Here is a 25,712-nt window from a genome sequence, read left to right on the forward strand (position 1 = left end):
CAAAAATATGTGTGCCTCGATGTTTTCCTATTGTGACTCCCACCAAGATATTTGCAGCGGTCGGGGAGCATTGTTTTTTTAGGCTCCTTTTTGCAGATTCGAATGTGACGATACCTGATACAGTCTGGGATACTTATAATATTAATATTAAATTTAAAACATATATTTGTGATAATTTTTTTCTTCTTCTCCTTTGCAGGATTTGTGCTGGAAACTGGAAAGCAGGTGTCAAGTAGCTGTTGTTCTGCATGTTCCGCAAAAACAATTGATTGTTTATCGACACCAGGTGTACGAGATCTGACCTCTTGAATGATGTAATAAAGATGTGTCGTTTTCTTCGCAGATGACTGCCTTTTTTCTGCTTTTATGTGAATTCGTGGGTTGCGACCGGTCTACCACCTAGTTTCGGAAGCAGAAGAAGATTGCTTGACCGCGTCAATTTGAAAACATACATTACTCAACACAATCGCTGGTGGGGTGCCGCTGGCCTGTTCCTAAGGCGGAGCTTCATCGATGGGCGCGGCCTACGGAGAGAGAGCAGCATGCGAGCGACCGGATCGTGCGTATTTTAGCTAGGGAAGCCCGCCGCGCTAGCTAAACCTTGCTTACCGAAACCTTTGCGGTTTCAACCTGGCGCACGCGTGAGCCCGATATTATGTTAGGACAGAGCGAAGCGCTGCGAGGAATGCAAGACCAGGTTGTCGCCACGACCCACGGCCGCCGCACAGGCGGCGGCATCCCCTCAGCGGCTCGAACCACAGCATCGCGCGAAGCCAGCGTAGACGCGGAAAGGCACCACGCCCCCGCGAGACGAAATCAATTCGCGGCTAGGCACTAATCCTAGCCAAAGTTGGAGATCCTACCGCCCAATAAACGCGCCGTTCCAGTCGTCCTCTACGAACATCGCGAAGACAGCCTACTACTATAAATGTGACAGGCGCCCGTGGCTATACATTAGAGGCAGCACGTTTCCACGTACCTTTGAGACACCGACCAGTTTAGGAACAAGTTTCATTTCAGGTTCGAGAGTCGAAATGAAAAAGGCCGCTCGTTGTTTTCGCATAAATACGCGATAGGGCGCCTTATGGTCGTGGTTGGGCTGGTTAGACAGGTGTCCGCGATGTGGCGCAATACCCTAGTGCACATAGCACCTTCCGGTCCAGTCGTACTATATAGTGCATATTGCGTCGCTAATTCGCAATGCGGAAATCTTAACCACACTTTTAACGATGCCTTTTGTGCAGTTCGCTTGATTTAAACAAGCTCTTTTCCGTAGGGCAACGTAAAATATTTTTCAAGTGTTTTGATTTTCGGCGAATATTGCGAGAGTTTTCGCCGCACGTTAATTAGCTTTTACTTGTAGAATAATTACCTCGAAGGCCAGGTCTACTAACGTGTAGCGTTTACTTTTGTTCGTTCTGCACGAGCTGTACGAGGTTAGGTCTAGCCGAGGTGCTACAGAAAGCAAAAATATGGCGCTTAGAGATTTTACAACAATCCGTGCTAAATTAAGCCAATATTTAGGCGAGAAAAAAAAAATGTTAGGCTATACCCACTGCCAGAAAGAGAGCCCGTGTCATTCGAGTGCGGGGCTTCCATTACGCACTCCGTGCCTTCCATCGTGCTTTGGCCACGCGCATGCGCAAGAGGTGCGCGAGACGTTGAGTGTTGTTGAATGTATAAAGCACGTGCCGTTCTTAATTTGTTAGTAACTAAGATAACTTTTTTAAAAGTAGACTTGCATACCTTTTCGAACGGAAGAAAAATCGTGTACTCCTTCTTCAAAGTCCCGCGCCATAGCGAAGAATATGGTCGGTGAACCGTAGATCATCGTGCATCTGAAATGTAAAGTTTGTTCTTGAAGACTTGCCAGCAGATTTTAAAAAACCAAATCTAACTTTGTGGCTCATAGCTAGTTTCAGTGTGGCCTAGTCAACAAATAATGTTTCGCTGTATCCCATCGGAAGTAACAGCGAACAAACGATCCTCCTCTTGAGGAGGTATGTCGCCTTAGACGAGTGGCCACGCTGTTGGTGAGGTCTAGTCAAATAGTACTACCCGAGGCCAGTCTGAATGCAATGCTGAAGCGGACCTTTGAAAGGGGCAGAAAAACATCCGGAAAAAAAGGCGAGTAATGTTTGAGAACACCTTTACTTAGTTTCGCCCGAGGGGCGCGTTCACACTTGAAAGCTTCAGTGAAGATCGCAAAAGCGACCGGTTCGGTGCAGTTACGTCATACCTATTTCTTAGTTCGGTCGCAAAGCCGCCGTGCACATAGGAAGTTACGTGAGACACTTGCTGTTTCTTAACGTACGGCATTTAGGCGGGATATGCATGTCCGCTTCAAAGCGATGTTCGCAGTAGCTGACTTGAATACAAAGTCATGGACGTCTGCACAGCGGCTCTGATTAACACTGTTAAAAAATATCCATGAATTTATAACAAGCAGCGCCCTGATTTCAACGAGCGTCCGAACACGAACTCGGCTTGGCAGAAAATTTGTGCCCTTTTTTACTTGACAGGTACAGTCGTGGACGATGTGAAAAAACCTTGGCCAATGCGTGGCTCGCAATATATCAGTGCTATTATATAGCGGAAGAAATATTGGTTATCATCGAAGCTATCTGGAAATAAGATTATTTTTTGCGGCTTGGATTTCCTCAACACTTCCCAATTGGTCGGATAAGGATTTGTTCAGTCATAAACAAAAACAGTGCTAAATAATAATAAAAAAAAGCTTGATGGACTTTTAAGCATTTCTTCAAATTATTTTTTGGATACGAAACCATCCCTGGCTCGCCGGTGACTGCTGTGCCAGTGGGTGATGCAGCGGCGGGAGTGCGAACCTCGGTAGGGCGCGTGCTAAAGTTCCGTGTTTTCTCATCATCATCATCGCCCTAGCTGCGGGTACCGGTTGAACATGTTAGACCTTAAAAAGTAGCTTTTGACCTAACGTTAAGCCTGACGTCAGGCCAGCGCATACCCGAGTCCCCCCTCACGTGCAACTGCTGAGCGTACTGGTTGACCTTAGACCTCAAAGCGGGTGGATAGGCCTTACGTTAGGCCTAGCGTTAGGCCCAGCGTCAGGACTTCCGCTTTGCTGCCAGCAGTTCGGCTGACTCCTTAGCAACGATGACGCCGTTGCTATGGAGCCACATGACGCGTCGCAGCCAATGGAAATGTAGGTCTCGTTTTGCTCAGGGGAATTTAGGTCCCGCTTCTGGCTGCTACAGACGGAATTTAGGTGCCGTTTGGCTCAGCCAATTGGAATATTGGTGCCGCTTATGGGGGGGGGGGGGGTGCTGCTACAGGCGCCGAAGACGCCGGCTTCTCTCAGATAACGCCGGGTCGTTTCATGGAACAGTTAATGCGTGTGCATAAAAAGCGTTTCCCGTGATTTGTCACGTGGACTTATCAAACGACCGAAACCTAACCATGTTGAATTAACCCGAGACTGGGGCACAAAACAAGCATGAAAACGAAGAAGCAGCAGAAAATAGATGGGACGACTTCCCAATTTCAACTAACTCCTTGGCGTTTTCAGATAAGATCGAACAAGCATGTCTGGTGACCATTTTTACTTTTGACGAAAAAATAATTATGCTGGCTTTACGCCCAGAAGAATAAAAGCAATCATTGTTTTCGGGCAAAAAATATTCTCTTCCGAAAAAAAAATTGTGAGCACCCTCCAGTCACGTGCGCGTTTTGCGTATCGCGCGATGTTTACATTTTGGGCGGCTTCCCCCAAAACACTGTTCTGGCTACGGGCCTAGAAATATTCACTGATAACTTACACGTAGGAAGCATTGACAAAAAATATTAATTACCGAGTATTAGGGTATTTATTTTGAGAAAAAAATCGCAAACACTGCACATGCGCAATAACACCCTGAATTAAATGAAAATTTTCGCCGTATCTATAAGAGCTAAAGTCTTGAGACTTTGCCAGTGTGTTACCCTGTATATAGCTAATATTTGCGTGAAATATTGTTGTCCTGGTTAGCGAGAGAACGTTTCAAGAATTGTTCACACAGGGGTATTTAACTGAAAATGCGTTATTTTGAAAATCAGTTAAAAAAAAGGCTATCTTTAATAACCTCTAAACTCTCTGAAATTAACGGTCGTAATGTGTACCAGATGAGTCCGCGAAAATATGAAGCAATATGTGTGTGCCTTTTAAGTTATAAAGCGAGAAACATGGGCAAATTGACGCTAACGCGGTTGCCATAAATGGGGCGCGCACGTAACCGTTTATCACAATTTTATTATTATTAAAAAAAAAAGTAAAAATGCTACGTGGTGGTCAGCAAAAGACAAATTGACAGCACAGAGGTCGCTACTTAAAAAAAGAAGTTCTTTTGCTGACAAGGCCACGGTCGGCGCGCTTACGCAGAAATCCCTACTGAACATAATAACCTGTGCCTCGTAGAGCTTGCGATTTCGTCGTTCCCCGAAACGTTTCAGGATTTTTGTTTTCGTGAACAAGGCGGAGCACTGGCAGTCCCTGACATGTATGGCAAAGTGGCCTGCTGGCGACAACTTTAGTTACACGGCATGTTCTCTTCGACGATCTTTGACACACCTTCCTGTTTGACGAACATACACTTTCCCACACGTAAACGGTATTTCGTATACGACTGTACATTGGCATTCGACGTATCATTGTTCATGTTGAACTCCACACACGCCCTGTTGCTGCCGCTTGTTGTTAATTTTCGGACACAACTTCTTTAGTTTCTCCGGTGCAGGTAGCACGACTTCGACGTTAAAGTTCGATTCAATCTTCTTAAGGTTGTGGGGAGTGCGGTGAATGTATGGAAGCATAGCCGTTCGGATATTTGTGCCCGCTTTTATCTTTGTTGTCAACGTGAGGTGATAATGGACTCGGCGACGTCATACAAGACGGAACTTGGATAGCGAGAACTTTGAAGACTCTGCTCTTGATCATAAAAACTGTCCCCCGCTGAATGTATACAAAATTTCTTTAGCGCCGCATTTAGGGAGTTTTTTACAATTTCTCTCTTAATAATCTTCGAATGTGCCAAATCGTATTGCAGGAGGCCTTTTTCAGATTTTGGGGCGCACTTCCAACAAGTATGATGTTCAAAGAACGACAGTTGTAGATCCAATAATTAAAGAACGGTGTTCACCGGTAAGTCATGCGTGAAATTTAGCCCTTCTCCTTTTTTAAGGAACGTAGATTTTATGGTGTAGAATATTTGTAATTCATTGTCTGCCGGACGTTGTGTAAGGAGAACCAGGTAGTCGTCCACGCACCTAAAAATACGGGAAACTTGGCCGGTGGGAAGGGCATTAGATATTGTCCAATCACACTGCGAAAGAAAAAAAGTGAAAGCCGTTTACAAATCCCTGAAACGCCGAATTGGAGCGCAGCTCTTGAGGAGGAGGAGTGAAGGGTACTGAGGGAAGGGTAGACCCCTCCTCCTTCTCCTCCTCCTCCCCTCATTCTTTAATATGCTCCGGGGGGGGGGGGGTCACGTGACTTCGGGGAGGGGGGTCACGTGACCTCGGGGAGGCGTGACCTCGGGGACACGTGACCTTGGGTGTCACATGGGGGTCACCTCAAGGTCACGTGACCCCCAAGGTGACCCCCCACGTGACCGCAGGGGTCACGTGACCTGGAGGGGTCACGTGACCTTGAGATGACCTTGGAAGGGGTCATGTGACCTTTGGGGTCACGTGACCTCGGGGGTCACGTGACCTTGGGGAGGAGACCGCGTGACCTCGGGGGTCACGTGACCTCAGAGGGGTCACGTGACCTTCAAAGGGTCACGTGGGGTCATCTTGGGGTCACGTAACCTTGAGATGACCTTGGGAGGGGTCACGTGATCCCAAGATGACCCCACGTGACCCCCAAGGTCACGTGATCTTCAGGGGGTCACGTGGGGTCACGTGACCTTGAGATGACCTTGGGAGGGGTCACGTGACCTGGAGGGGTCACGTGACCTTGGGATGACCTTGGTTACGCCGACGCCGACGCCGACGCCAATGCCGACGCCAACGCCGACGCCGACGCCGCTCAAGCCGGGAACGGGCCCCTAAGAGCTGCGCTCTAAAAAATATTGCAGAGGGCTGGAGCGACGCACGACCCAATACAAATTCCTTTGTTTTGCAAGTAAGTCTTGCCCTCAACCGTAACGACTGTGGCAGAAAGGTATAACTGCAAAAGTTGTAGAAATGATTCTTCCGTAAATACACATTCGTTTTGAAAGGACGTGGTTCCCTTTGCCTTAATACACTCTTTGACGGCGGAAGATAATTTTAAATGTGGGATCGAATAAAACAGGCCTTGCGCATCAAGCGAAAATCTGTATTTGAGTCGTAAACTTCCTCTTTCTTATTTTTTTTACTGCAGTTTCTATGAACATCGTCGAAGGACTCAATCGTTTTTAAAAAGTCTTTTAAGCGAGCAGCTTAAAGCTTAGTATCCTTAGCAGTTCATTTCCAGGCAGTGTATGGAGTACTCTAGCTATAGCATATGTCTGTTAATGTGTCAGCTGAACGTTTTAAGGACACACGCACACAGACGAGCAAAAAGGCAGACACACTTCGTTCGTCTCTGTGTGTGTGTCCTTAAAACGTTCAGCTGGCACTTTAACAAGCATGATCCAAGTAGCTCAGCTTTAAGTCGTCACAAAATGGCATACGTTTTTGCGTCTTTTCATTATGCATGTTTTAAAAGTATTTTTAGGTTCTTTTTCCTCTTTCTCCTTTTCATTAAACGTCAGTTATTAGTTCAGCACCCTACCCTGTCTCTTTTCTCTATCCTTCCTTGTCGTATTTGCGCTGTTAATTCCATATAATGAACAACCAGCAAGCCCACCAGATGATTGTGATAACCAGGACAACAATATTTCACACAAAGATTAACTATATACAGGGCAACACAGTAGCAAAGTTTGAAGACCTTAGCCTTTATACATGGGGAGAAAAACATTCTTTGATCCAGAGCGTTGTGGCGCTATCCGCCGTGTGTGCGATTTTTTTCTCAAAAGAACTACCCTAATACTCGGTGATTAATACTTTTTGTCAATTCTTCCTATGCCTAGTTTGTCGGTGAATATTTCTAGACCCGTAGCCCCTACAGTTTTCGTGGGAAAGCCACCCAAGATGTAAACATCGCGCGATACGCAAAACGCGCACGTGACTGAGAGGGTGCTTACAATTTTTGCTCGCAACGACGACATTTTTTTTTTTTTTTGAAAGCAATGAATGGTTTTATTTTTTGGGGGACATAAAGCCAGCCAAACATATTTTTCCCATGGAAATTAAAAATGGTCACCAGACACGTTTTTTTATGTTATCTGATTACAACCTTTTCTACCGAGTTCAATTCTTTATATTGTCTCAAACTCAACGTGATCACCACCAACGCAGCAGGGCGAAGTAAATACAGTTCAAGCGCTGCAGTCCCCATCGCACAATGTAAGAACGGTGAACCTTTCAAGTCGACTCGCTAAGGCAACACCCATCCTTCTTCAAGCTTGAGCAAATTGATTATTCTCCCCTTCTGTTCTAAACACATTTTTGAAATCTTACACAAAAGGCGCTCTATCCACCTAGTACCACCAATAAAACCCGGAATGCCTTCAAGCCAAAAGAAAATTGGGAAACGAAAAAAAAAAAAGAGAAAGGGGTGTTTTTCTATTGTTCCGGACAACCTCAGTTCTTACATAGGTTCCCGGTTTACTCTTGGGAACACACATAAAAAAATGAATATTACATTTATCGAAAATGTTTTTAATTGATCCCTAACGCAGCGATACTTGACTCATACAATTTCTTAGAGATTTTATCCGCACAGTCTTCTACTACTTTTTACGCCGTGTCTCTTTTTTCTGTTTGATTTTTGTCTCCGACAGGAGCGCCGTGCAGTTGCTACATTCATGGATATGTTTTGCGATTTCCAAGATTTGTGCATTAATCTTCTCGTGTCTTTTATGTTTGTTCCATACTTTACTGATGCAGAGTGGTGTCTGTCTTGCCTGCTTAAACCTACACTCTAATTTTGTTATTCAAACACGACACCCTTCTCGCAACATACCGACTTTTGCGATAAGAACAATCAGTGTGTTGATTGAGACGGATTCTACCACAGTCTCGGGTCAATTAGACATGGCTAATGTTTTACCAGCTTACTTGAACTACATTACTATATCGTTTGGGACCCAAATCTAATCGCTCAATCCGCCGACACGTTAGATTCAGCCACGCCCAATCTCAGGGACTCAATGACAGCTAGTCAAGCGCGGAGTGACGACAAAATCTTATGTAAACAGACGCTGACCCTTCAATAATGATCAAGCTTTGGTCTGAATGATAAGCCTCTTTCATTGTTCAGGCGGCGCTGCGAATAGACTCATTTTGGGCTGTACAAACTCCGGCGAAATCACGGGGAGACTACAAACAGCAAATGCTCGAACGATGTCAGATCGCCGGTCAAAGACCGTGGCTCACGCTCACGGCGTCTTACGCCGTGAGCGTGAGCCAGGGTGGCATGAGTCAAAGACGCCGTTTCAGGCGTCCCAAAGGAGAGAACAGAAAAAAAATTAAGCACGTTTACAATTTTCTTTAATGCCGAATTAGAGTACAGTTATTGAGAAGGAAGAGGGCAGAGTACGAAGGGGAGGGTATGCCTTCCTTCCCCTCCGTACCCTCCACTTGTCTTCATCTCCGCTCTCATATAGTGCAAAATTTTTGAATAATTTTCCGCTACATTTAGCGGGACATTTACAAACGTTTTCCTGCTAAATTTAGCGAGGAAAGCAACATGGCAACATGGGCTCTGCGCACACAAGATTACTCATCAATCTAGGTTCTTTTCGTATTTGCAGTAACGTCAATATGCTGTATCTATTTATTTGGCCCAATTTGCATGTAATAGTAGAGCAATGCAACATTATCTGGGATCCGCAGAAACCAAACTATTTATATTAAATACGACTGTTGTAGAATTATAGGAAACGACCCTCATTGGTCGAAGTAGTGGCTTAAAATGTTGTATGGTTTACTCGATGCTCCCGAGGATATCCTTGGATACGAAGTCCACTTTTTCGGAAGCACACTGTTACACGCATTCGGTATGTGGAATGGGGCAAACGTGCTAGGTCACGAAGTTTAAATTAACTAAAAGAGCGCATCTCCGAGGCAACGCAGTTGACATCCGAACATATACTGGACACGTCTGGGCAAACTGTCTACCGTCTTGACATCTGCCTGATGTGATAGTACAAACGTCTGGATTTTGTATATTCTGTAGCATACTTCTTTAATTTTCTCGAAGTAATTGTTTTACTAGATGGTTTTAGTAGAGCTTTATAGACATCTTCATCCACCATCACTCGGCACTGCCATCTTGGAATAGCGTCACGTGGGTGCCATTAGGTGCCTTCAGTTTGTTGTTCTACTTATCACTACGTGCCTCGACAAGTGCGTTCTATTGGGGATTTTCAACGCGGTTCGACGCATTGAAGCCTTACTTTGTAAACTCTTGCCCAATGTGTCTTTTGAATAATATTTATGGCATATTTATGGCATTCCATAGTAACCAGCTTTTTACTGACACATGTTTCGTAGATAGATGACTGCAAAAAACTTTGCTATACGGAGAGCAGGGTATTTATTAGCGTACACTCGGGATCTCGCATAATCTCGTGTAGCTGGCGTGAAAATATTCAGCATGATACTTCCCTACGTGATTTCGAATTATTTTAGTTTTTAGTTTTTTGTTCAATGTCTTAATAAGCTCACTCAGAATTTAATCTTTTGTAATACATATCAACCTGAAGAGTGGATGGCATCTGCCTATTTAGAATGACATGTTGCGCTGTGGAGCAAATCAAATAAATATTTCCTTGTCGAAACCAGATGCGATTAATGCATAGTGTTTCACTGTGTGTGGTCGCACAGATACATTTTGTTTGCATAGTTAGGTGCTACTATCATGCAACAGGTCAAGGTGGCCAAGTCATAACGTAAACGATTTAATTCTCAAGCCTGTGTTCGGCAACTTAAGGTCGGTCCAAACCAAGCCGCGAAACGGGCCCTCAATAATGAGGAAGGAGGAACCTGTTTTTTTCCACAACTTCCGCCTGCCGTTTCAGTGCAGAAGCGTGTGGGAGTGTATGAGAGAGACCTTGAAAATAAAATTGCGCCGGAACGCTGGAGGCAAATATGTAGAGAGGAAAACGGAAAACCGTACAGGGACGGGCGGGAGAGGGAGAAAATGCGCTCTTTGTGGGATATTCGAGTGACTCCCAGGAGGAGACTACAACAAAAGCAACAGCTCCTTAAGCCTCCATTCTCCTTTTGTTGGGCTTCCGAGAGGCTATTAGCGTAACCCCCCCCCCCCTTTCCCTGCTCCCCCCCCCCCCCCCCCCCAACCCCAATCCACTCCATTCCACTTCAGCCCACCCCGCCTCACCCGACCTTTTCCGACCTCTTCACGGGCTCTCCGGCGCTTCGCGGCTCTCTCCGGTACAGAAAAAAAGTTTAATATTTTTAACTTCAGAGCCGCCAAGCAGGAGCCGCATAACGTCATGTTCACGTCATCGTTGACGTCGCTCCTCGTCCGTCGTATTTCTCCGGGACCCAATTTCTCCTGTTTTGCGTGTTGGTTTGGACCGCGCTTTACGCCTCCGTTGCTGAACTGTCCTGCTCCCTCTCCACGCTCTCCCCTTCCGTGGCCTCAACCCCTCGCTTGCCCGTCGCACGTTCGACGCATCGTCGCCTAATTTATGCGTCCGGAACCCCCAGATCCCCCTTCCCCTTTTAGATGGTTAATGTTCCAGGAAATAACAGCTACTCATCATCACTGCAGACGTTTGCACCAAGTCAGCCTTAGAGTAGAACTTGGGCTCAGAAGAAAAAACAAAAAACATTAAAATGGTTATATTCGAAATCACCACCTACTCTCCTTTGTGAGGCAGAAAACCTAACGAAAATTAGTAACCTCGCGTAGCCAATAACTGGGTACTCATCGTAAAATTAACAAAGAGTTTGAAAAACAAAATATCTGTCTGATTTTCCACCGCGCTCACTCTCCAACGAAGTATCATCTATAGCGCCGCTTAACTTTGTAAAGCCTTGCAGCTCACGACAAGTCTAGTTCGGGCAGAGAAAGAGAACGCGAGTTAAAGCAGGCGTATTTGTTTTCAAATAAAGACTTATATAAAATTAAGAAAACAAAAAATTACAATACCTACAATAGCAAAATATTGCCTGCATTTTGACCGGTCTCTTTCCGCAATCTGAGCATCATCAATGACGCCTCAAACATTTATAGTCTTACAGCTTGCGCCATTCCAAAGTTTACAGTCCAGTGGCTGTACTAAACCACTTCTTCTGTTATCTTTGTGTCGTGCACCGAAGACTGGATTATGCCTTTAGAAATCCATCAGTGAATTCCTTAGTATGCACACTTCGCACGCGTTTTTCGATGAGATGACGAGCGTGCTTCGGGTCGCTTCTGCCGCTTCCGTATATAAGACCAACAGTTTGCGAAGGACTCTAGGGGCGAATCTGCTCAGTCTTAATACACCAGTTTTATCGCTCGCTACGGATGAATAAAACGAAGACATCTGTTTTTGCGGGGTAGATGGCCGAATGGTCTAGTGCGCACCAGCTCGAGGTAAGTTGAGCTCGAGCTCGAGCTGCAGAACTCAAATATCCTAGGCTCAATTTTACCGCAACCCGTTTCGATCTGGATTATCATCGTACAGGCGTGGGGTCGCCTATCATCACTGCGTGATGCATGTTAAAAAAACACAGTTTAGCGGTTCCACAGCACTGGCTGAATTGCTCACCTAGATCTGCGAGATAAGTAGCCCGATGTGGCAGACTAACTTCAGGCGGTATAAACATCCGCACAAAATAGATGACTTCAGATTTTATTTTCAACTTCGTAGCAGTTCATTGTTGGCACGTGTATCGTGTATGTAATACATTTGTCCTTTTTGATTTTGTTATCGTTGTTCAGACCGCTCCTGCCTTTCACTCTGTATGGGCAGACCGGGCAGACTTACATGACGCTTCGGCATTTCTGACGTGACCAAAGTGCTTGAAACTGAAGCTTTAAAGGCTAGTTCACACATGCCCGTTTCCTTACGTTACGTTACGAAAAGTCACGGAGAAATCTGTGCTTCGTAATAAGCGTGGGTACCAATTCAAGGATATGGCCTGGCACAAGACATTTGAGACACGAATGTTTTGGTGACGACGAGCTAGGGCGGTGAGTTACCGTGGCAACCAAGGACACAAGGCTCGCCGTAACGTAACATAAGGAGTGTAGCTCAGTTCAACATTTCACACAGCACCGTATTCTTACGTTAGCTCCGCTCACGTTAGTTACGTTAGGTCTAAATCACCGAAACATTCGTGTTTCAAATGTGGCGTGTCAGGTATACCTCCTTGAATTGGTAGCCAAGCTTGTTACAAAGCACAGATTTCCCGGTAACTTTTCGTAACTTAACGTAACGTAACGTAAGAAAATGGGTCTGTGTGAACCTGCCTTCAAGGTCAATGGCAAAATAGCAGGATGTGTTTGACAGAGCTGTAATATTAAGTCGTTGTCACACTGCTTATACATCATACAAAAGACAGTCTGCCTAAATATACAAAGGAAAATCACCGCCAGATCCTTGCTTCGAATGCCGGATGGCAATGCGTTCAAGAAGAAAATTTGGCACGCGGCGTTCGGTCCACAGATGTTGCGGTGACTCGTGTGTTCAGACTGCCTTTTCTATACATTAGAGAGTTCGTTTCTAGGTTTTTCGTCATTGTCGTAATGTCATACCGTTTCTCGCCTTAACATGGACTAACCTAAAACAATGCATACGCAAACTCATACACTCTAAACAATGTTTGTGCGTCTACTTTCACGCACAAAACTCGAAGAGCCAATCACCGCGACTTACGGAGGCAGCTCAGCGAACGACATGCCGAAGCAAATGTTCAGACCGAAAAACGCAGTCTGAGTTGTGACATTAAGCAATGCAAAACGCCACGCTTGCATTGCTTAATGTCGCAACTCAGACTACGTTTTTTGGTCTAAACATATGTTTCGGCATTGTCATTCGCCGAGCTACCTCCGTAAGTGGCGGTGATTGACTCTGTAAGTGTTGTGCGGGAAAGTAGACTCACGGGTTTTTTTTTGTTTTAGTGATAGCGTTCCAGCACGAGCTTTAATATAACTTTGCGTCCTACTTATTTATCACCTGGAAGCTTGTCCAAATAGTGGCTTACATTCGTAATCGCGAATCATTTTAAAATCGACTTATGGGTTCTGTGGCATTTCCAGTGTGAAAGGCGCTCGTGCATTGCCTTGAGTTGCGCTTAAGGCTCAGTGATCTATACCCCTTTCACACTCGGTGCACAGCGCTGTCAAGGATACTTGCAAACGCGCGTGCAAATAAAACGCGTAAGAAAGGCACAAGCACGCGACAGCAAGTTCCTCAGCGTTGCACACGAAACAGAAACGAAGTAATATAGATGGACGCCCGTTGCTTTCATTGCTTAACGATCGAAAGTTGTCCTCGAGCATACCAAATGAATACACAATCGTTGACACATATACAGATACCCCAGAAAGCGAAGAACTTTCTATAGGTGGTATGTGTAACTTTCTTGCATGTGGCGTGCGCTTTTCTGACTTCCCGAGACAACGAATGCAAGCGTGCTAAGGTGTAAAGGAGGTAAACTGGGCTATTGGTTCTAGAGCATTTTATAGTGGTTGGAAAGACAAGATGTTACTCAACTCAAGGGCGAGGTTAACAAGCTTTGTAGGTGTTTAATGTGTCGTTCTCAAGAAGGTTGCTGTTAGCTTTAATCACGTGATACATGAAATGCATAAGGAAAGTTCGTTTCTTTTTTCACGCAGACCTCAGCGATTTAGTGCTCGAAGGCTGTCGACGGGCTGAACATAAACTGCGCTTTTGGAGAACGCCAAGCACACTTAGATTATATGTACTTTATTGTATACTTTAACTTTACTAGTGTGTGATTTTTGTATAATTTCCAATCTAGATGGCCACTTTAGGTGAAGAAAAAAGTTACCTTTCAGTGTTCTTCTAGTGTACTATCCGTATACGTATACAGTCATGTCTAGTTAATACGGACCAGGCTATTATGAAGACCCCGCCATATGAATTCCTTTCTTGAGGACAAAAAAACGTGTATGCATATTAGGGTCGTTATTAGGGACAACAAGCATTATAAACAATTTCTGGGGGAACGGAAGTGTTGATGTTCAAGAGACATCACAGTAGTTTACTTTTATTCAAAAATATACGAAAGAGTCAGACGAAGAGGACAGACAGGACAAACATCTTTCGAAAGATGTTTGTCCTGTCCGTCCTCTTCGTCTGACTCTTTCGTATATTTTTGAATTCATTACCAACGCGCTCAATCCAAGTTTACTTTTATGTTTCACGAAAGTGCGGAGATACTTTTATGCTTTTACTATATGCATAAAGTATGCAGTAAGCATATTTTAGCGTACTGCTCTCCACCTAGGGCGCCTTTGAACAATGAAATGCTCATTCTCATATTGAAACATCTATTTCTGCCGACACGCAATGTCATAACTGTACAGGTTGACTGAATGGAGAGATTTATGAAAAGGGCTTGTGCGCTCCATGGCGTTTAGAACATGACACAATGGGAAATTCTGCCTGTGAATGCGATCTACACGAGTAGAAACTGAGTTTATAAAAAAAATTGAAGGATATATAGTTGTTGGTAGGGGAGAAAGTGAGCGGCTAGTTCTGAAAATAAACAGTCGGGTCGATAATCTAGAGAGTGGTTTTATTTTCAGCCAATGCCCTAATTCCGCAATATGGCAGTTTGTTCCTAATACGAAACAGGCTACCCTGGGGAATAGTAAATAATTCATGCAAAGCCTTTGTCACCTGTGCTTTGTGATGACTTCTAGGGCAACTTTTGGCAGGAAGTAAGCTCCCGCCGTCACTATTGTGGAGCCGAACATCGAGGCAGCCAGCACACCCATTGTCCTGCCCAATCCGTAGATCAAATCCGTGTTCAAGCAGATGGATTCACGCTACAAACAAAAAGAGTACCATGTTTCAGCAAGCGTAATTAGGAAAAAAATAAGCATCCGCAGGTCTGTACAGCTTTCCACTTGCCTGAGTATTGTAGATCAATCAAAATGGCCCAATATACAAGGTCAAACTTTATAATCAATCAATTTCTACGAAAACGGAGCTGATGAGAATGTCATCAGCATTTTCTTATGGCATGACGGATCAAATCCCACCCTGTGTACAGCCTAAATTTGCCATTGATGAATGCCAAGAAGAATTTATTGTTCTAACTTCTAGCAACTGCTCTAACAAGTTTAGATGACGGGCAACGAATTTCGTATTAGAACGTAGTATGTCACGAGAATATTTGAAGCTATTCGTTTGTGATTCTTATGTAATTATTGCTCTTTTCCTCTTCTTGTTTTTCCTACCTGCATGCCACCGCATGTTTGACCGCTCTCTATTTTGTCACGCGTAAAGCTATTTCACCAGAACCCTTCTGTGATACTCTCAAAATACATATTTCAATGGATTAATGAAAATCATTTTTTTATATTTGACAGCTCTCAAAAATACATTTCTATTCATTTGAAGATTTGTGCAAAAGATTGGCGATTTTTGACGTGTAAACAATGTCATATATTTAAAAAAAATTCGATATCACCCCATCCAAAATGTGACTATTTCAATTGCCTATTAGCACAACTATATGCGTGCAACACAAATGCTTTGCATACAGTTGAACAGACGTGAAATTGTTCAAAAACAATATGTAATTCGGGGTTGACTTTTTTAAAAACCCAATTCTAATTTTTGTTTTACTTTTATTTGTGTAAAGAGATGCCGTGCTTGCCCACGGCATCCCGAAAATATGGGTGGAATGTTTTGGTTGTCATTTAAGATATTGTTTTCAGATGTTGGTAAACCACACTACCTGCTATTTGCTTGAAATTGCTCATTTCATGGGAATATTTTTTTTTATAAACTCAGTGTAAAATTTATATTTGCTTCATGATGTTTAAAACGGCAGACTGGAGTGCGAAAAAAAATAGAAAAATTTGAAGTCGAATAAGATGGCACAGGAGAAGACGTCTCTAACGCAGCTAAAAGCTTCCATCAAAACCAGCTACTCAGAAAATTGCTCGAATTTACGAAAAACATACATTTGCGTCATATAATTTCGAGTACTAGTCCTATATACAGAACGATACCTTTTGATGATAACCCACGAAGCGGCCAACAATGTTGGCGTTGTTGATAACATTGAAGTGAGACAGTCGCGCTGCTTTCGGCTGCCCCGTTGTGCCCTGCATTAATAAAAGAAAGCTTGATTGTTTACAGTAGTCCTCTCCCCTAAACGCTTTAAAAAACGTCTGTGCGTCTACTTTCACGCACAACACTCGGAGAGCCAATCACCGCAACTTATGGAGGCAGCCCAGCGAATAACGATGCCGATATATATTTAGACCAAAAAACGCAGTCTGAGTTGTGATATTAAGCAATACAAGTGTGGCGTTTTGCATTGCTTAATGTCAAAACTCAGACTGCATTTTGGGTCTAAACATATCTTTCGGCATCGTCATTCACTGAGCTGCGTCTGTAAGTTGCGGTGATTGGCTCTTCAAGTGTTGGGCGTGAAAGTAGATGCACAGACATTTTTTAGAGTGAAGACAGATTAGGGGGAGAAGCAGCTCATTTACAATAGATATTTATCCTACATGAATCCTTTAATTAAACAGCAGTGAAGGTATGAATCCGAGCGGCCAGTTGCGGTATTACCACACAGAAAATACGATGAACGGTGCACCTATGTTTGAGTTGTTTTCGTGTTCACTAAAGATAGGATTTTTAATCGAATTTTGCATTTGAGGAGAAACATATATGTATTTAGGCAGCATTATTAAAATGAGATACGACGCAAAGTGCAAGCTTATCAGATTCTCTCATTGTGAATTATTGGCAAATAAAGTGACGGAGGCGAAAACTGAAGATTCTCTCACCTGTCTGTGACAGCATGTTTGACCGCAAGCCATTTTATTCTAGTTGTCAAAGAGCTGCGCTACGTCACACTAACAATGTGAACGGCTTTGTGCTTAAAGAAATATTTGAATTTCTATATTTGTACATGAAAAGTTATGTTTCACATAAATTAAGATTTCGGAAATTTGTTAAAAAATCGAGATCTGTTTTCTCAAGAAGGTCCAGTTTATTTGTAGTATAGGTACTTTGGAAAGGTCTAGCGTTTGATTAATAAAATACACGTAAAAATTAATATGTTATATGACCGCACATAAGCGCAATTCCTGCAATCATATTTAGGCATCTACATTTTTTTTTGCGGTTTACACGTTTCTCGGTGTACGGGCAAGCCAGCGGGCACGGAGATAGTAACTAAATATCAGTGCGTCGTATTTGAACCAGACGACGCGGAAACCTCCTCCACCTACAGGGGCGACCCGCGGCGCCGAAAGCGCTGGATATGTGAAGTCTATGGTCCTGGCCTTACTACTGGTCAGAACCACTAACAGATTCTTTTAAGCCAATAACCAAAATATAATTGGCGCCAACCTTTCGATTATTTATGGAAGTAGTTCGTATTCAGAATTTTAGATCAGAAAAGAAACAAATGCAGATTATAAAGTAAGGAAACAAAGAATGACCCGTCGACATACCCGCCACCAAGCAGTGGAAAAGGCGGCGCATAGAAGAAAAGCGTAGTGGGATCAGGCACCTACGAGCGGCGAGCGTAGAAAGGTCCCGGATGTACGCGGCGGCGCTGCGGTCACATACTGGCTCCTGAATCCGACCGCTTCCAAACGTTCCAAAGAACTTCGGCGAGTAGGCTTTGCTTGCGGTTTGGCCATTTGGCGGTATGGCAGTGCAAAGTGGCTCCCGTTCTGAACTGAGCTTTACCCCATGTTTCCTGTCGTTTGTGGCCAATGAAGTATCATGACGAATTTGTGTTTCCTCGCGCAGCCAATGCAATGCGAGCCACCCTGGCTGCGCGCTTTATACAGAATATCAAGAGCATGCATTAGTGACGCCCTCTCGAACCGTCGACGCGGAGTGCGGCAGCCGTGAGCGCTCGCTGAGCTCACTACCTGCTCTAGTTCACGGTCACTCAAGCGACCAAGGACATGATAAAGAAGGTTATTTTTTGCTTGTTTTTACGAATTTAATCAGCCTACAACTTTTTTAATAAATCGGAACTCGAGAGAAAAAAAAAAGTTTCATTACGTTACTACGCTCAGTTCGCTCAAATTTAGTGCAATTTAAAAACCAGTAAAAATTTCCTTGCAGGGCCCCTTTAAAGCTTAAATCTTGCCACATGTGTTATGTAATGTGTTCTTGCCCGGGCGCTTTAATTGCACATATTCTGAAGTGGATATGGTATATTATGAAATATTAATATTTAAGCACATATTCAATCATAAATATGACTCAAATATTACGTATTGCATAAAAAACTATTTTCAAGTGTTCTTTAACGTAATCCAGCAGAAATGCTGAACAAATAGGGGAAAACGCATTAAATGCTAAACAAAAAGTAAACTCATCAAGGAGTAAAATTAAACATAATCCAGCAGAACTCACTTACAATAAAGAACACAAGACGTAATAAGCCTATTTTTATGGACCTTAAAATTTATGAATTCTTTCAGAATTAAGACTGAATAAGTTATATGTGGCGCTTAATAGGCTATAGCTACCAAAAAAACAAGGTAGTAAATTATATTTGCATATAGGCACTCCATATTAGCCTACCACATACAAATATAGCATTGCATGTCCGATTAGAGGAATTTATGATCAACTGTAGGAACTTATGATGAAGGTAAAGGGAAATTATGGGAACTTATGATGAAGGTAAAGCATTCCGCCGCAGACCGGCGGAATGCTTTACCTCGGCAACTTAATCTGACAGGCTGCTTCTGATTTTGTAGGGAGACATCGTCGGTATTTCGGAGCAAGCCGTGCTGTACGAGTTTGAGGCTGGGACGTTTTAGGCCAGAGCATTGCTGCCGTGTCATCCTGTCGTCGCCGCACACGCCCAGTACTACTACTACTACGTATGAGTGATTGATAGGCTTGTAATCAGTCGACCAAAGGACTGGCAGCCGCATCAAGCGTCCAGTACTGTGCTCTACAAAAGCCTTGGAGGTAGAGCGGTTCATCGCAGACCGGCGTAATGCTTTACCTCGGTAACTTAATTTGACACGCTGCTTCTCATTTTGTAGGTAAGCACTGTTTTCGCTTTCTCTTCACCCCGTGTTTGACTGCTTGCATTCCGCTAGTCTGCTATCCTGTTGCTTTGTGTTGCTTCCTCTTTTAGTATTTTTTTTTTCAAAATGAGTGACTGCATCTCATGCCAGAAACCGGTGGCATTTAAAAGTTGTTTCATTAAATGCTCAGAGTGTGAGCACTGTTATCACACTGGGAAGTGCTCTGGAGTTCCAAAAACTTTTCTTAAGTCAATGCCACAGGAGAGTCTCAATCACTGGGTATGCAACACTTGCAAATTGCACGCTCGACGTTCGTCTACTTCCTCGCTAGAGTCTCAGTCTGCACGGTAGAGTCCTCTGACCTTGCACGTCCAGACAGCTAAATCATCGGTGCCTCCAGCTGTAATTGAGGTTTATTCCAAAACCAAACGCAAAATACCGAACTGAACGTAGCAAACATGTTGGTGGCTATAAATGCAAAACTGGACACGCTCCTAATCTTAAAGGCAACGGTGGATGGTATAAAACACTCCCTTCAGCATATGTCGGAAAAATGCGACGATGTGTTGAAACGTGTTGGTGAGCAACACGAGGAAATAAAAGACTTGAAGAAAAGGGTCACAAACTTGGAGAAATCAGGGGCCGGAGCAGAAGTTTATCAACTAAAGCAGAAAGTTCACGACCTGGAGCGGAGAAATCGCAAACAAAACTTAGAAATACACGGGATCCCCATAAGTGAAAATGAAGACCTCATGGCCAAGCTAAATGAGCTGGCAGGGCAACTTGGTGTCCCCGACTTGACCACAGATCAAGTTGTTGTAACGCACACGCTTGCTTCACGTCCAGATAAAACACCCGGAATCATTGTTCTATTTGCTAGCCAGGCAACGCGAGACCTGTGGCTAGATAATCGGTCAAACCTGAAACGTGTCTGAAGCAAGATTTATATTTCGGAAAACCTGACACAGCAAGAAACAAAGCAATGGGCAAAAGCAAAGAGTTACCAGTATGTCTGGTATAGGAATGGAAAGGCCTTTGTAAGGGAGACAGATGGGGCTCGGTCCTATCTAATAGCAACGAAGGATGACTTGTAAAGCTAGACTGATTTCGTTGCACTTTCAGTTGATCACTCTAAATTTGTTTTTTTTGTTTCTAAACATGAAGGACAAGCCATATTTGTTGCCAAGTGAGGTTGAGCTTGTTTTTAAACACAAATATAATGTACCATTTAGTCTGATTCACCTTAATGTACAATCGGTAAGAACTAAAATCGAGGAACTAGGCATATTTTAGGAAATTTTGATTTCATGTATGAGGTAATTATGTTAACCGAAACATAGTATTGGTCAAGGGATGAAGTTTATGCGCTAGAAAATTATGAAGATTTCAATTTATGTCGTAATGTTAAACAAGGTGGCGGTGTATGCATGTATGTAAACAAAAGTTTTGAGTGTGTCGTGATTGATGATATTACGATTATCACAAATGACTACGAGATGCTGACGTTAAGGCACCATAAATCTGTATTTTGTGTTGTTTAACGGCCGCCAAGTGGAAATATTGCTACTTTTCTTGAATTGATTGATGTGTTTTTGAGGTTTATTTGTGAAAATGATTTTATGGTTTTTTGTGGTGGTGATTTCAACATAGATCCGCTTACGTCTTCTCCACGTCAACTAGACTTTCTTTTTTATTTCAGTCGTACGGTTTGCTTAATGTTATTGTACAGCCTACTCGTATTGCACCTAATCACGAAGCATTGCTCGTGTGCGAGTCCGATGTAATCTCGGGAGTAGTGTGAGAAACCGTTAGTGACCATTTGCCAATTTTTATGCTTGCTGACATAGGCTATAAGAGGAAGGAAATTAATTCACAAGATGTCTATTTTAGAAACGTAAGCGCAAAAAAACCTTGAAAAATTTTAACAAGTGAACTCTGAGGACTGTGGAATGGTTCTGTCTAGTGTGTCAGCTGATGAAGCCTTCAACTTTTTTTAGAAAAATTTAGTATAATATATGATCGTTGCTTTCCATATCAATTGCATAAAGTTTACCGTAAATCCCGTAAACCTTGGGTTACGTCTGAAGTATTACACATGATTAAAAATAAAAATGTTCTTTATCATAAATTTGTACTTAGCAAAAATGTTGCCATTTTGTCTGCCTTCCGAAAACAACGAAACGCGGTAACTAAAGCCCTAAGACCAAGCTAAGCACGCATATTTTAAGAATTGCGGTCTGGAAAAAGTTGAATAGTTTAATGAAAAATGGATTGCATATGGATAAGATAACAACACTTAAAATTGATGGTATTGACCTAAGTGGTGTGGCTTTAGCAGAAAAATTTAATGAATACTTTGTTGAACTTCTTCATAGTACACATAGTGTGCATGCTTGCAAATACATGATCAGCGTAAATGACAGTTTGTTTCTTCGTCCAACTGATGAAGATGAATTATACTCAGTTTTTCAAGACAAAAATAGCAGGAGCAGTGATTTTTATCAACTTCGAATTAAATGTATTAAGCATGTACTACGGTCTATCGTTCCGTGTTTGACACATATTTTTAATCTAGCGTTGCAAACGGGTTTTTCCTAAGAAAATGCAGGTGGCAAAAGTTTCAGTTTTACATAAAGCTGGGAATAAAAATAAGTTAGGCAATTATAGGCCTATTTCCGTATTACCAATATTTTCGAGAGGTCAAGAAAAAGTTTACATAAACGATTATACTGTTTTTGTGAAAAATTTTCAATCCTGACAGCCTGTCAGTATGGGTTCAGAAAAGGTCGCTCGATTGAACTCGCGCTGCTAAATCAAAAAGAATTAATTTTAAACAATATTGAAGATAAACTGGTTACGCTCGGAGTGTTTATAGATTTTTCAAAAGCCTTCGATCGCCTTAATCACCCAACGTTAATTCAAAAGTTGTATATGCCAGGTGTTCGTGGTGTCGCTCTTGAGCTGATTAAAAGTTACTTAGAAAACCGCTATCAGTGTGTAGAAATCAATAAAAATAGATGAGATCTCAGGAAATCAACAGCAGGCGTGCCTCAGGGCAGTATACTCGAGCCCCTTCTTTTTGATTTATATATCAATGATATAGTACATATTGATGATACCGTTAGTTACATCATATATGCAGATGGCACATCTCTCTTTTTCTCGGGGAATGACGCTGACCAAATTATACAGAAAGCAAATCAATATCTTGATAACCTAAATGTTTGGACGATATAAATTCCTTAAAAATAAATGTAAATAAAACTAAAGCCGTTCTATTCAGATCACATAATGCAAAATGTACCTACATGACTATCTCACCACTTGGTGGAAGTGAAATAGATATAGTAGAAAATGCAAAAGTATTAGGAAATATATTTAATGAATACCTGTGTTGGGACGAAACTGTGCAACAGCTAGGTAATAAGCTATCGAAAGTTGTTGGGATTATATATAAATACCAAAATATGAATTTAATCTCTGTTATGCTACTTAGAAGCAAGTCTCCTTTTTACGCATACTACAACTAGTGCTTTTTAGTATGGGGTAACACGACTGCTACAAATCATAAAATAATACATAATCTTCAAAAAAAAAAAGCAATTTGAGGTTTATCTCATGCTGCATACAATAGTCATACCAAGCCATTATTTTATAAATTTAATATAGTACAAATTCCAAATCACTATAGTTTTAAACTTCCACTTTCCTACAAAAGGTATTTTAGACAGAACGAAAATATGTATATATCAATTTCCCAACTTGAACTCAGGCAAGCTAATTATCCCACTCCTAATGCTGAGATGTGAATAGTGCCACATTCCAGAACAAACTATGGGAATCAGATGTTAAAATGTACCCTCCCCCATCTTCTGAATGATTTTTATGAACTCGATATAGATTTCTTCAGTATGTCCTCCAAACAAATATGTTCACTTCTTGTCTAATAATTACTCCCATGTAAAAAAAAAAAAGATTTGTATAACACGATTCTATACGTTTTGCGCGTGTTGTTATTGCTGACATACTTTTTCGTTTCTTTTTTCTCTCCCCTTTGTTTACATTCCTCTTCTTAGCAATAAAGATTATGTCTTTCCCGTGCTATAATGAATATGTCAAATGCTATTTTCTACGTTTGTGTTTGTTCTTCCCTGGGCTGCTGTGGGGGACAGAGGCTAGTCAAGCAGCGTGTCAGTTGCTTTTTTCTCTGCCTCCTTTCTCTGATTCAGGGATCAATAAAGAATTTGAATTAGAATTTGAAATTTGATCTCGTACCAGAGAAGCAGAGCTATATTGCGTATGGAGCAAATTAAACACACAACAACTATATTTAGTTAATGTTTTGAACACACCCAATAAACTCCGGATACTTAAAGGTCGCAAAATGTTATTAAGACGTTATACTCAGTTAAGTTAAAAAAATATATATTTTAAGATATACGAAACAAATACTCATTTGCTTTTAAGTTTATGAAAAGCAACGTAAATATCAGCCAAGGATCTTGATGTTAATTAAAGATGGGACCCGAGGATTTTCGTCACTTGAATGAACGCGTTCGAAATAGCATAGAAAAACTGCCAAATTAACTGTCTGTTACAATGTTTGCCAAAAGAACTGGCAGTTTTACCGATGCGCAACCTATTTGGTGGTCTGCACCGAAGGTAAAAGCACGCTATGCAACTCCATGTTCAAATGAGCATCTTGTAGACCACACACGATACTCAGTGCACAGAATAGACGGTGCTGTACTACGGTTTCTCGAAAACCAAGCAAAGTCAAGAACAGACGCTGTCAAATAGAGAAAAAAATATATCATTAAAAAAAAAAGTCGAGTTAAGAGCTAATTAATGACCAAACGGTTAAAGGCCTGCCCGAACTCATCTTCAGTTGTGACTGTGGTGATAGCCGTCGACGAGCAGTATTTTGATCTTACGATACACATGAAAAACTAAAGAACCCCAAAAGAGAGGCGCTAGGGAGACCGTGTCTGCTTTGAAGGATGTGCGCGAGCATTTATACAGGAGGCATGTGCAGCACGCGTGAACGTTTGATTAAAGCAATCTTAATTAAACTACTTAACTTTAGACAATATGCAAATATTTGTTTCTGTATTTTGAGGTTAAGGTAAGTTTTATTGTTAGATCATTAACCGTATCAACCCCAAATATTGGTCAGAATATCGACCATGCGAGGACGAACTCACAACAGAAATCTGACAAGATTCAAACTTTAATTACAGTCCCGCAAACAAAACCGTTATTTTATACTTATTTTTTCTAATGAACCACTATCCCACCTGCCTAATAAAAAATAGCGATTGAAAATTAAGGTTTTTTAATAAAATTAATGTTACATTGAGAAGATTTTTGAAACATTTCTTCATAGAAATGTTTTGTAAGAAATGTATTTTGAAGTTTAATATTGAATTTTTATTAAACAACAGCTTAGCTTGACATTTCGCTTTATATCACGGTCATTAAACTTTCTTGAATAAAACACACATAAGAACTTGCAATTGGTTTAAAGAACTAATAAAAAAAAACTTTCCACAGTTACCTTTTTTTCTTAAGCCTAAAAGCAAATGTCATTGGGTATAATGAAATCGATTTAAAAAATGCGAGAAAAGCTCAAGAGAAGCATTTTGAGAAATTGCGAAATAGCACGCGGCTAAACATGAAAGCCCCACGAAGAGTACCATCAGTTTTGCCGATCGCTTCAATGGTCACTAATATAAGAGTAAACAGGAAATTAGCATAGCTTGCTGTTTGCGCTGTCTTTCATTGAAAGATTGCTCACAAACACAGTCTTTTAGGTCAAAATAAGAAAAATTTGACCCAAAACCGTGCCCGGGTTACTATGAAAACAATAATGTTTTTTTGTTGATGTATACGTTTCTTAATTATTAACAAAATATTGTGTTAACATTTTGCATCTAAGTGTCATAACAAGGTTATTTGTGGCTGTATTTGCAGACCAGTCACATAACGTGTAGACTCAGAAATGGTGGGCGCTTTGGAGGCTACCATCATGGCTGGTCAGGCCGCCCGACGCCCAGGGTAACGGGTCATATTAGCACCTGGAGGTGACCCAGAGCGGCTGGCCAGGCGCACCTCGTGAGCACTGCCTTGATTGGGCATAGCTGCGGCGGCCGAGAGACAAGGTAGAAGCCTAGATTCTTCCCTTTCCTGCTTTCGTGCAGTGATCTGTAGATAATTATTTTTGAAACCGTATGGCTACTTGTAATTCTTCCGTGTCGGGTGTCCGGTAAGGCAAGCCACCCGCACAATTGAGGCATTAATAATTTAAGTGACCTTCTATGCCACACAAGGTAACCACACTACGCTATTAGTATCTGAAGAACGATCGCGGTATGCCTGGGATCACGGAAGTGGAATGCAAGAAGAGAGGCTGCTCAACTTTACTTTCACA

At 42.2% G+C, this 25,712-nt stretch overlaps 1 protein-coding gene across 1 annotated transcript in view; it reads right to left on the minus strand.

Annotated features, from left to right (window-relative positions):
• The window catches only part of LOC8029015 (medium-chain acyl-CoA ligase ACSF2, mitochondrial), a 147,540-nt gene that overhangs the window by 53,351 nt on the left and 68,477 nt on the right, over nucleotides 1-25,712 (minus strand). Inside the window, exons 8-10 of the mRNA XM_040214686.2 lie at nucleotides 16,271-16,366; nucleotides 14,928-15,076; nucleotides 1,747-1,838 (exon numbers count right to left, since the gene is read on the minus strand). Of these exons, the coding sequence (XP_040070620.2) occupies nucleotides 1,747-1,838; nucleotides 14,928-15,076; nucleotides 16,271-16,366 (337 nt within the window). The remainder of the gene's footprint in view (nucleotides 1-1,746; nucleotides 1,839-14,927; nucleotides 15,077-16,270; nucleotides 16,367-25,712) is intronic.

The sequence above is a fragment of the Ixodes scapularis genome, unplaced genomic scaffold (assembly GCF_016920785.2).
Source record: "Ixodes scapularis isolate PalLabHiFi unplaced genomic scaffold, ASM1692078v2 PGA_scaffold4__175_contigs__length_147842914, whole genome shotgun sequence".
Taxonomy (NCBI): domain Eukaryota; kingdom Metazoa; phylum Arthropoda; class Arachnida; order Ixodida; family Ixodidae; genus Ixodes; species Ixodes scapularis.